The following is a 12,473-nucleotide window of genomic DNA, read 5'->3' as shown; positions in this document are numbered from 1 at the left end:
GGCATTTATATATATATGCCATTTAGCAGACGCTTTTATCCAAAGCGACTTACAGTCATGTGTGCATACATTCTACGTATGGGTGGTCCCGGGAATCGAAGCGCCATGCTCTACCAACTGAGCTACAGAAGGACCACATTTAAGGTGTTACAGGAGCAATGGTCAACGGTCCAAAGCGTTCCACTCATACCCCATCATGAGCCACACAGCCGTGGGGTTACACATCCCCTAGAGAGGTGGAGAGAGGGCTACAAAGGGCCTTGACCAGTTGACTTACTTAGGTGAGAGACAATCCCCTTTATTTTTGACCAAGTTTCTATACGTTTTTTTTTTCTTCATTTTTCTTGATGGGGGGGGACGACATGCAGAATGCACAAACTAATATAATTTAATCGCTCGCATCACAGAGACAAAGCATAACAACACGTTGAGTATGTGAAGAGAGACAAAAATATAACAGAAGCACGCCTCCACCCATCATGTCTCCCCTAACCCCACCCATCATGTCTCCCCTAACCCCACCCATCATGTCTCCCCTAACCCCACCCATCATGTCTCCCTAACCCCACCCATCATGTCTCCCCTAACCCCACCCATCATGTCTCCCCTAACCCCATCCATCATGTCTCCCCTAACCCCACCCATCATGTCTCCCCTAACCCCACCCATCATGTCTCCCCTAACCCCACCCATCATGTCTCCCCTAACCCCACCCATCATGTCTCCCCTAACCCCATCCATCATGTCTCCCCTAACCCCACCCATCATGTCTCCCCTAACCCCACCCATCATGTCTCCCCTAATGTCCCCATCCATCATGTCTCCCTAACCCCACCCATCATGTCTCCCCTAACCCCATCCATCATGTCTCCCCTAACCCCACCCATCATGTCTCCCCTAACCCCACCCAACATGTCTCCCATAACCCCACCCATCATGTCTCCCCTAACCCCACCCATCATGTCTCCCCTAACCCCACCCATCATGTCTCCCCTAACCCCACCCATCATGTCTCCCCTAACCCCATCCATCATGTCTCCCCTAACCCCATCCATCATGTCTCCCCTAACCCCATCCATCATGTCTCCCCTAACCCCATCCATCATGTCTCCCCTAACCCCACCCACCCATCATGTCTCCCCTAACCCCACCCATCCATCATGTCTCCCCTAACCCCACCCATCATGTCTCCCCTAACCCCACCCATCATGTCTCCCATAACCCCACCCATCATGTCTCCCCTAACCCCACCCATCATGTCTCCCCTAACCCCACCCATCATATCTCCCCTAACCCCATCCATCATGTCTCCCCTAACCCCACCCATCATGTCTCCCTAACCCCCCCACCCACCCAATCATGTCTCCCCTAACCCCACCCAACATGTCTCCCCTAACCCTACCCATCATGTCTCCCTAACCCCACCCATCATGTCTCCCCTAACCCCACCCACCCATCATGTCTCCCCTAACCCCACCCATCATGTCTCCCCTAACCCCACCCAACATGTCTCCCCTAACCCCACCCACCCATCATGTCTCCCTAACCCCACCCATCATGTCTCCCCTAACCCCACCCACCCATCATGTCTCCCCTAACCCCACCCAACATGTCTCCCCTAACCCCACCCACCCATCATGTCTCCCCTAACCCCACCCAACATGTCTCCCCTAACCCCACCCACCCATCATGTCTCCCCTAACCCCACCCATCATGTCTCCCCTAACCCCACCCATCATGTCTCCCATAACCCCACCCACCCAACATGTCTCCCCTAACCCCACCCACCCAACATGTCTCCCCTAACCCCACCCACCCATCATGTCTCCCTAACCCCACCCATCATGTCTCCCTAACCCCACCCATCATGTCTCCCATAACCCCCCCCACCCAACATGTCTCCCATAACCCCACCCACCCAACATGTCTCCCCTAACCCCACCCACCCAACATGTCTCCCCTAACCCCACCCATCATGTCTCCCCTAACCCCACCCATCATGTCTCCCCTAACCCCACCCATCATGTCTCCCCTAACCCCATCCAACATGTCTCCCCTAAACCCACCCAACATGTCTCCCATAACCCCACCCATCCAACATGTCTCCCCTAACCCCACCCATCCATCATGTCTCCCCTAACCCCACCCATCCATCATGTCTCCCTAACCCCACCCATCATGTCTCCCCTAACCCCATCCATCATGTCTCCCCTAACCCCACCCATCCAACATGTCTCCCTAACCCCATCCAACATGTCTCCCCTAACCCCACCCATCCATCATGTCTCCCCTAACCCCACCCACCCATCATGTCTCCCCTAACCCCACCCATCCAACATGTCTCCCCTAACCCCACCCATCATGTCTCCCCTAACCCCATCCAACATGTCTCCCCTAACCCCACCCATCATGTCTCCCCTAACCCCACCCATCATGTTTCCCCTAACCCCACCCATCATGTTTCCCTAAACCCACCCATCCAACATGTCTCCTCTAACTCCACCCATCCAACATGTCTCCCCTAACCCCACCCATCATGTCTCCCCTAACCCCACCCATCATGTCTCCCCTAACCCCACCCATCCAACATGTCTCCTCTAACCCCACCCATCCAACATGTCTCGCCTTACTCCACCCATCCAACATGTCTCCCCTAACCCCACCCATCATGTCTCCCCTAACCCCACCCATCATGTCTCCCCTAACCCCACCCATCATGTCTCCCCTAACCCCACCCATCATGTCTCCCCTAACCCCACCCGTCATGTCTCCCTAACCCCACCCAACATGTCTACCCTAACCCCACCCATCATGTCTCCCCTAACCCCACCCATCATGTCTCCCCTAACCCCACCCATCATGTCTCCCCTAACCCCACCCATCATGTCTCCCCTAACCCCACCCATCCAACATGTCTCCCCTAACCCCATCCAACATGTCTCCCCAAACCCCACCTATCATGTCTCCCCTAACCCCACCCATCATGTCTCCCCTAACCCCACCCATCATGTCTCCCCTAACACCACCCATCCAACATGTCTCCCCTAACCCCACCCATCATGTCTCCCCTAACCCCACCCATCATGTCTCCCCTAACCCCACCCATCCATCATGTCTCCCCTAACCCCACCCATCATGTCTCCCCTAACCCCACCCATCCATCATGTCTCCCCTAACCCCACCCATCCAACATGTCTCCCCTAACCCCACCCGTCATGTCTCCCCTAACCCCATCCATCATGTCTCCCCTAACCCCACCCATCCAACATGTCTCTCCTAACCCCACCTATCCAACATGTCTCCCCTAACCCCACCCATCATGTCTCCCCAAACCCCATCCAACATGTCTCCCCTAACCCCACCCATCCATCATGTCTCCCCTTACCCCACCCATCCATCATGTCTCCTCTAACCCCACCCACCCATCATGTCTCCCCAAACCCCATCCATCATGTCTCCCCTAACCCCACCCATCCATCATGTCTCCCCTAACCCCACCCATCCAACATGTCTCCCCTAACCCCACCCATCATGTCTCCCCTAACCCCACCCATCCATCATGTCTCCCCTAACCCCACCCATCCATCATGTCTCCCCTAACCCCACCCATCCATCATGTCTCCCCTAACCCCATCCATCCAACATGTCTCCCCTAACCCCACCCATCCATCATGTCTCCCCTAACCCCACCCATCCATCATGTCTCCCCTAACCCCACCCATCCATCATGTCTCCCCTAACCCCACCCATCCATCATGTCTCCCCTAACCCCACCCATCCATCATGTCTCCCCTAACCCCACCCATCCATCATGTCTCCCCTAACCCCACCCATCCATCATGTCTCCCCTAACCCCACCCATCCATCATGTCTCCCCTAACCCCACCCATCCATCATGTCTCCCCTAACCCCACCCATCCATCATGTCTCCCCTAACCCCACCCATCCATCATGTCTCCCCTAACCCCACCCATCCAACATGTCTCCCCTAACCCCACCCATCCATCATGTCTCCCCTAACCCCACCCATCCATCATGTCTCCCCTAACCCCACCCATCCATCATGTCTCCTCTAACCCCACCCATCCAACATGTCTCCCCTAACCCCACCCATCCATCATGTCTCTTCTAACCCCACGCATCCAACATGTCTCCCCTAACCCCACCCATCCATCATGTCTCCCCTAACCCCACCCACCCATCATGTCTCCCCTAACCCCACCCATCCAACATGTCTCCCTAACCCCACCATCCAACATGTCTCCCTAACCCCACCCATCCAACCCCATGTCTCCCACTAACCCCACCCATCCAACATGTCTCCACTAACCCCACCCATCCAACATGTCTCCCCTAACCCCACCCATCCAACATGTCTCCCCTAACCCCACCCATCCAACATGTCTCCCCTAACCCCACCCACCCATCATGTCTCCCCTAACCCCACCCATCCAATATGTCTCCCTCCAACCTCCCTAACCCCACCCATCCAACATGTCTCCCTCCAGCCCAGCCCCGCCCAACCCAACCTCCCCTAACCCCACCCATCCAACATGTCTCCCTCTACCCCACCCATCCAACATGTCTCCCTCCAGCCCCAACCTCCCCTAACCCCACCCATCTAACATGTCTCCACCCAGCCCCAACCTCCCCTAACCCCACCCATCCAACATGTCTCCCTCCAGCCCAGCCCATCCCCAACCTCCCTAACTCCATCCATCATGTCCCTAACCCCACCCATCCAACATGTCTCCCTCCCTCCAGCCCATCCAACCCAACCTCCCTAACCCCACCCATCCATCATGTCTCCCCTAACCCCACCCATCCAACATGTCTCCATCCAGCCATCCATCACCTGCCCTAACCCCACCCATCCAACATGTCTCCTTCAGCCCAGCCCAACCCAACCTCCCCTAACCCCACCCATCCCCTAACCCCACCCATCCAACATGTCTCCATCCAGCCACAATCCAACTGTCTCCCTAACCCCACCCATCCAACATGTCTCCCTCCAGCCCAACCCAACCTCCCTAACCCCACCCATCAACATGTCTCCATCCAGCCCCAACCTGCCCTAACCCCACCCATCCAACATGTCTCCATCCACCCCCAACCTGCCCTAACCCCACCCATCCAACATGTCTCCATCCAGCCCCAACCTGCCCTAACCCCACCCATCCAACATGTCTCCATCCAGCCCCAACCTGCCCTAACTCCACCCATCCCCTAACCCCACCCATCCAACATGTCTCCATCCAGCCACAACCTGCCCTAACCCCACCCATCCAACATGTCTCCATCCAGCCCCAACCTGCCCTAACCCCACCCATCCAACATGTCTCCATCCAGCCCCAACCTGCCCTAACTCCACCCATCCCCTAACCCCACCCATCCAACATGTCTCCATCCAGCACCAACCTGCCCTAACCCCACCCATCCAACATGTCTCCATCCAGCCCCAACCTGCCCTAACCCCACCCATCCAACATGTCTCCATCCAGCCCCAACCTGCCCTAACTCCACCCATCCCCTAACCCCACCCATCCAACATGTCTCCATCCAGCCCCAACCTGACCTAACCCCACCCATCCAACATGTCTCCATCCAGCCCCAACCTGCCCTAACCCCACCCATCCAACATGTCTCCCTCCAGCCCAGCCCAACCCAACCTCCCCTAACTCCACCCATCCCCTAACCCCACCCATCCAACATGTCTCCATCCAGCCACAACCTGCCCTAACCCCACCCATCCAACATGTCTCCCTCCAGCCCAACCCAACCTCCCCTAACCCCACCCATCCAACATGTCTCCATCCAGCCCCAACCTGCCCTAACCCCACCCATCCAACATGTCTCCATCCAGCCCCAACCTGCCCTAACCCCACCCATCCAACATGTCTCCATCCAGCCCCAACCTGCCCTAACTCCACCCATCCCCTAACCCCACCCATCCAACATGTCTCCATCCAGCCACAACCTGCCCTAACCCCACCCATCCAACATGTCTCCATCCAGCCCCAACCTGCCCTAACCCCACCCATCCAACATGTCTCCATCCAGCCCCAACCTGCCCTAACTCCACCCATCCCCTAACCCCACCCATCCAACATGTCTCCATCCAGCCCCAACCTGCCCTAACCCCACCCATCCAACATGTCTCCATCCAGCCCCAACCTGCCCTAACTCCACCCATCCCCTAACCCCACCCATCCAACATGTCTCCATCCAGCCCCAACCTGACCTAACCCCACCCATCCAACATGTCTCCATCCAGCCCCAACCTGCCCTAACCCCACCCATCCAAAATGTCTGTTTTTTATAGATTGTTTATCTATATGTGTTGGGCTTTAACTGAGATAATGCTTTACAGAGATAATAATATTTTTCCAGACCTGAATTGTTCCTTGACTAGCACCATTCATTCTCTCATGTCGATAATTATAATGTTATAAGTTCAGTTAGTTACTGTATCTACTGGTTAAATTGATGGCTGCCATCTTAGAGTCAACATGTGTTTTTTTTCTGTGGCGCTGCCTGCCAGCTGTAACCATCTCTGACATCGAGATATTCAAGGAGCTGTCATCGTTAAATAACATGCTCTTTAAAATGAATTTTGTAACTTTGTCCCAGAAGCATTTAACTGCATGGGCACTCCCACATCATGTGAAGGAATGTGCCTACCTGATTTAGGGGATACAGTGAATAGTTGGGACTTGGGGCCAATTTCATCATAAAACGATTCCTTGGTGTTAAATACACTCTGTGAACAAACTTAAAATGCACAAGTGTCTTGGGATATATCTCTTTCAGCTTGGCACATCTAGACACTTGGATTTTTGCCCATTCTTCAAGGCAAAACTGCTCCAGCTCCTTCAAGTTCAATGGGTTCCGCTGGTGTGCAGCCATCTTTATTAAGTAATTCCACAGATTCTCAATTGGATTGAGGTCTGGACATTTAAATGTTTCCCTTTAAACCGCTCAAGTGTTGCTTGAACTGTATGCTTAGGGTCACTGTCCTGCTGGAAGGTGAACCTCTGTCCCAGTCTCAAATCTCCGGAAGACTGAAACAGGTTTCCCTCAAGAATTTCCCTGTATTTAGCACCATCCATCCATCTGACCAGTTTCCCTGCCAATTAAATATATCCACACAGCATGATGTTGCCACCACCATGCTTCATTTGGGGATGGGATTCTTGGGGTGATGAGAGGTGTTGGGTTTGTGCCAGACATAATGTTTTTTTTGTTGTTGCCAAAAAGCTCAATTTTAGTCTCATCTGACCAGAGTACCTTCTTCCATATGTTTGGGGAGTCTCCCACATGCCTTTCGGTGAACACCAAATGTGTTTGCTTGTTTTTATCCTTAAGCAATGTTTTTTTTCTGGCCACTCTTCCGAAAAACTCAGCTCTGTGGAGTGTACGGCTTAAAGTGGTCCTATGGACAGATACTCCAATCTCCTCTGTGGAGCTTTGTAGCTCCTTCAGGGTTATCTTTGGTCTCTTTGTTGCCTCTCTGATTAATGCCCTCCTTGCCTGGTCTGTGAGTTTTGGTTGGCAGCCCTCTCTTGACAGGTTTGTTGTGGTGCCATATTCTTTCCGTTTTTTAATAATGGATTTAATGGTGCTCTGTGGGATGTTCAAAGTTTCTGATATTTTTTTATAACCCAACCCTGATCTGTACGTCTCCACAGCTTTGTCCCTGACCGGTTTGAAGAGCTCCCCTTGCTGAGTGGTGTTGCAGACTCTGGGGCCTTTCAGAACAGGTGTATATATACTGAGATCATGTGACACTTAGTTAAATAAAGTCCACCTGTGTGCAATCTAATTATGTGACACTTAAATAAAGTCCACCTGTGTGCAATCTAACTAATTATGTGAAAGTAATTGGTTGCACCAGGTCTTATTTAGGGGTTGCAATGAAAACACCACATTATCCATATTCAATTTTTTCCATTTTTTTTTAAAAGAAGTTATTTTTTTCATTTCACGTCACCAATCTGGACTATTGTGTATGTCCATTACATGAAATTCAAATAAATAAACTACAGTAATGGAAAATAAATACAAAAAACGCAGAGGGGATGAATACTTTTGCAAGTCACTGTATGTAAATATGATATTTCTATTTATAATTTTTTTATACATTTGCAAAAAAAACAAATTAAACAACTGTTTTTACTTTGTCATTATAGTGTGTTGTGTGTAGTTTGATGAGGATAAAACATACATCTATTTTAGAATAAGGCAGTAATGTCGACAAAATGTGGAAAAAGTCAAGTGGTCTGAATACTTTCTGAACACTCTGTATCAGTGAGATATACTCCTTGACTCAGTAGCCTGGTTCACATTAGGCATACCGGTAGCTCAGAAGATTGGGCTGTGGTATGATGGCCACTTGTACAACAGCTACTTGGTTATATCAGCCATTAGCCAGATGAGTGGCCGGTGGATTCAAGATGATAGCTACTTGGTTATATCAGCCATTAGCCAGATGAGTGGCCGGTGGATTCAAGATGATAGCTACTTGGTTATATCAGCCATTAGCCAGATGAATGGCCGGTGGATTCAAGATGACAGCTACTTGGTTATATCAGCCATTAGCCAGATGAATGGCCGGTGGATTCAAGATGACAGCTACTTGGTTATATCAGCCATTAGCCAGATGAATGGCCGGTGGATTCAAGATGACAGCTACTTGGTTATATCAGCCATTAGCCAGATGAATGGCCGGTGGATTCAAGATGACAGCTACTTGGTTATATCAGCCATTAGCCAGATGAATGGCCGGTGGATTCAAGATGACAGCTACTTGGTTATATCAGCCATTAGCCAGATGAATGGCCGGTGGATTCAAGATGACAGCTACTTGGTTATATCAGCCATTAGCCAGATGAATGGCCGGTGGATTCAAGATGACAGCTACTTGGTTATATCAGCCATTAGCCAGATGAATGGCCGGTGGATTCAAGATGACAGCTACTTGGTTATATCAGCCATTAGCCAGATGAATGGCCGGTGGATTCAAGATGACAGCTACTTGGTTATATCAGCCATTAGCCAGATGAATGGCCGGTGGATTCAAGATGACAGCTACTTGGTTATATCAGCCATTAGCCAGATGAATGGCCGGTGGACTCAAGATGACAGCTACTTGGTTATATCAGCCATTAGCCAGATGAATGGTCGGTGGATTCATGATGACAGCTACTTGGTTATATCAGCCATTAGCCAGATGAATGGCCGGTGGATTCAAGATGACAGCTACTTGGTTATATCAGCCATTAGCCAGATGAATGGCCGGTGGATTCATGATGATAGCTACTTGGTTATATCAGCCATTAGCCAGATGAATGGCCGGTGGATTCAAGATGACAGCTACTTGGTTATATCAGCCATTAGCCAGATGAATGGCCGGTGGATTCAAGATGACAGCTACTTGGTTATATCAGCCATTAGCCAGATGAATGGCCGGTGGATTCAAGATGACAGCTACTTGGTTATATCAGCCATTAGCCAGATGAATGGCCGGTGGATTCAAGATGACAGCTACTTGGTTATATCAGCCATTAGCCAGATGAATGGCCGGTGGACTCAAGATGACAGCTACTTGGTTATATCAGCCATTAGCCAGATGAATGGTCGGTGGATTCATGATGACAGCTACTTGGTTATATCAGCCATTAGCCAGATGAATGGCCGGTGGATTCAAGATGACAGCTACTTGGTTATATCAGCCATTAGCCAGATGAATGGCCGGTGGATTCATGATGATAGCTACTTGGTTATATCAGCCATTAGCCAGATGAGTGGCCGGTGGATTCAAGATGAGAGCTACTTGGTTATATCAGCCATTAGCCAGATGAATGGCCGGTGGATTCAAGATGACAGCTACTTGGTTATATCAGCCATTAGCCAGATGAATGGCCGGTGGATTCAAGATGACAGCTACTTGGTTATATCAGCCATTAGCCAGATGAATGGCCGGTGGATTCATGATGAGAGCTACTTGGTTATATCAGCCATTAGCCAGATGAATGGCCGGTGGATTCAAGATGACAGCTACTTGGTTATATCAGCCATTAGCCAGATGAATGGCCGGTGGATTCATGATGAGAGCTACTTGGTTATATCAGCCATTAGCCAGATGAATGGCCGGTGGATTCAAGATGACTGTTCTTGTCCTTGAGCTATCAAAATGGAGCACTTCATTCACTATTTCCTGCATCTCATTGGCATAGGACTACATTTAAATAAACTTCACAATACTTAACAATAGTCCCTGCGTTTGCATCCAAAATAAGATCTGAAAAAACATCTTGAAAAAACATATATTTTTTTAAATATAATTTGCAAAGTAGGCTACATACAAACTGAACTGCAACATCCAAATTACAAACAGACAATTTTGATTCTGTTTAAAAATATGTTAAAAAAAATTCAGTGTTGATTTCTATATGTAAACAACATGTGTATTATCTGAAACGTACAGTCCATACATACTTCTATCTCAATAGCATTCAACCACACAATAATAATAATACATTTAGTTTGCATAGCCCTTTTCATTACAGAGTTAACTCAAAGCTAAAGCATAGTCCGCTAACTACATACAACACCCACCTACCTATCAGCAACAGGTAAACTCCGATGACAGTCTCTCCCTGTTCCGACAGAGGAGGCTCCTTGTATAGCTGACTGAGGTTGTTATTCCTCCACGGAATGTTAGCTATCTTCATTGGATGTCTCAGTGGTGCCAGCTGTTCCATCTTCTCAATGGTCTAAATGTTCCAAATTCCAAGGCCTGAATCCCCGTCAGTTCCGAGGAGCTTCTCTTCCCTTCTCTCAAGTCTTCATTCACTGAGATACTGCCTCGTGTGCCAAACGGAAACTCCTGACCCCTGCTTCCTCGTAAAGCCAGCTTAGAAATAAACACCAATGCCCTAAAGTTAGCCTACAGTACAACTCATTACAGACCAATTGATAACGAGTAGCCATGCCTGGTAATCCAATTTTTGTCTTAAGGACAAAACAGATGGAGATTTTGGAGTGGAATCCCAACCAATATGGGAAAAACTCAAGTAAGCCACTTCACTAGTACGAATGTAATTTGTTTAATTTATTTTAGCTTAAACTTATTTATTTAAGCAGCCTACAAAATCATCCCCAGCCAAAATAACCATGTATAATTCCAACAAGCCAATAACCAATTCATTAGCTTACTATGTAGACCAAGGTCTACGTGTCCCACTGTAGAGATATAAAACAGGTCTGGTTTTCTTTAAGCAATTATCAACTGTAATTAATTAGGTATTCTAGGTAAGCATAATATTAGGTGTAGGTTTAACCTAACACTGTGACAAGTGATCATTGACACTCCTCAATCAACAGGTGCACATCAGCCTGGGCTGTCTGGTCTTTCACACCAGCCTGGGCTGTCTGGTCTTTCACACCAGCCTGGGCTGTCTGGGCTTCCACACCAGCCTGGTCTTTCACACCAGCCTGGGCTGTCTGGTCTATCACATCAACCTGGGCTGTCTGGTCTTTCACACCAGTCTGGGCTGTCTGGGCTTCCACACCAGCCTGGACTGTCTGGTCTTTCACACCAGCCTGGGCTGTCTGGTCTTTCACATCAGCCTGGGCTGTCTGGTCTTTCACACCAGCCTGGGCTGTCTGGTCTATCACATCAACCTGGGCTGTCTGGTCTTTCACACCAGCCTGGGCTGTCTGGGCTTCCACACCAGCCTGGGCTGTCTGGTCTTTCACACCAGCCTGGGCTGTCTGGTCTTCCACACCAGCCTGGGCTGTCTGGGCTTCCACACCAGCCTGGGCTGTCTGGGCTTCCACACCAACCTGGGCTGTCTGGTCTTTCACATCAGCCTGGCCTGTCTGGTCTTTCACATCAACCTGGGCTGTCTGGACTTTCACATCAACCTGGGCTGTCTGGTCTTTCACATCAACCTGGGCTGTCTGGTCTTTCACATCAACCTGTGCTGTCTGGTCTATCACACCAGCCTGGGCTGTCTGGTCTTTCACATCAACCTGGGCTGTCTGGTCTTTCACACCAGCCTGGGCTGTCTGGTCTATCACATCAACCTGGGCTGTCTGGACTTTAACACCAGCCTGGGCTGTCTGGTCTTTCACACCAGCCTGGGCTGTCTGGTCTTTCACACCAGCCTGACATGTCTGGTCTTTCAGACCAGCCTGACATGTCTGGTCTTTCACACCAGCCAGCGGTAGATTCACACTGCGGTAGATTCACACAGCGGTAGATTCACACTGCGGTAGATTCACACTGTGGTAGATTCACACCGGACAGGCGGGAGACTCCGGCGGCTCCGGAGTGAAGGGTGATTCTGGCATCGCCTGGCTGACTGACGGCTCTGGCAGATCCTGGCTGACTGACGGCTCTGGCAACTAATGGCTGGCTGGCGGCTCTGGCAGATCCTGGCTGGCTGGCGGCTCTGGCAGCTCCTGGC

The 12,473-nt window shown here is 50.4% G+C and overlaps 1 protein-coding gene across 1 annotated transcript in view; it reads right to left on the bottom strand.

Annotated features, from left to right (window-relative positions):
- Nucleotides 1-11,637, bottom strand: part of LOC118377304 (visual pigment-like receptor peropsin) — a 46,225-nt gene extending 34,588 nt beyond the window's left edge. Inside the window, exon 1 of the mRNA XM_052496505.1 lies at nt 10,622-11,637. Within this exon, the coding sequence (XP_052352465.1) occupies nt 10,622-10,763 (142 nt within the window). The 5' untranslated portion in view covers nt 10,764-11,637. The remainder of the gene's footprint in view (nt 1-10,621) is intronic.
- Between the last annotated feature and the right edge of the window lie 836 nt (nt 11,638-12,473).

Source organism: Oncorhynchus keta, chromosome 3 (assembly GCF_023373465.1).
Source record: "Oncorhynchus keta strain PuntledgeMale-10-30-2019 chromosome 3, Oket_V2, whole genome shotgun sequence".
Classification (NCBI taxonomy): domain Eukaryota; kingdom Metazoa; phylum Chordata; class Actinopteri; order Salmoniformes; family Salmonidae; genus Oncorhynchus; species Oncorhynchus keta.
The sequence above is the reverse complement of the archived record's forward strand: the minus strand, read 5'-3'. Positions and strand labels throughout refer to the sequence as shown.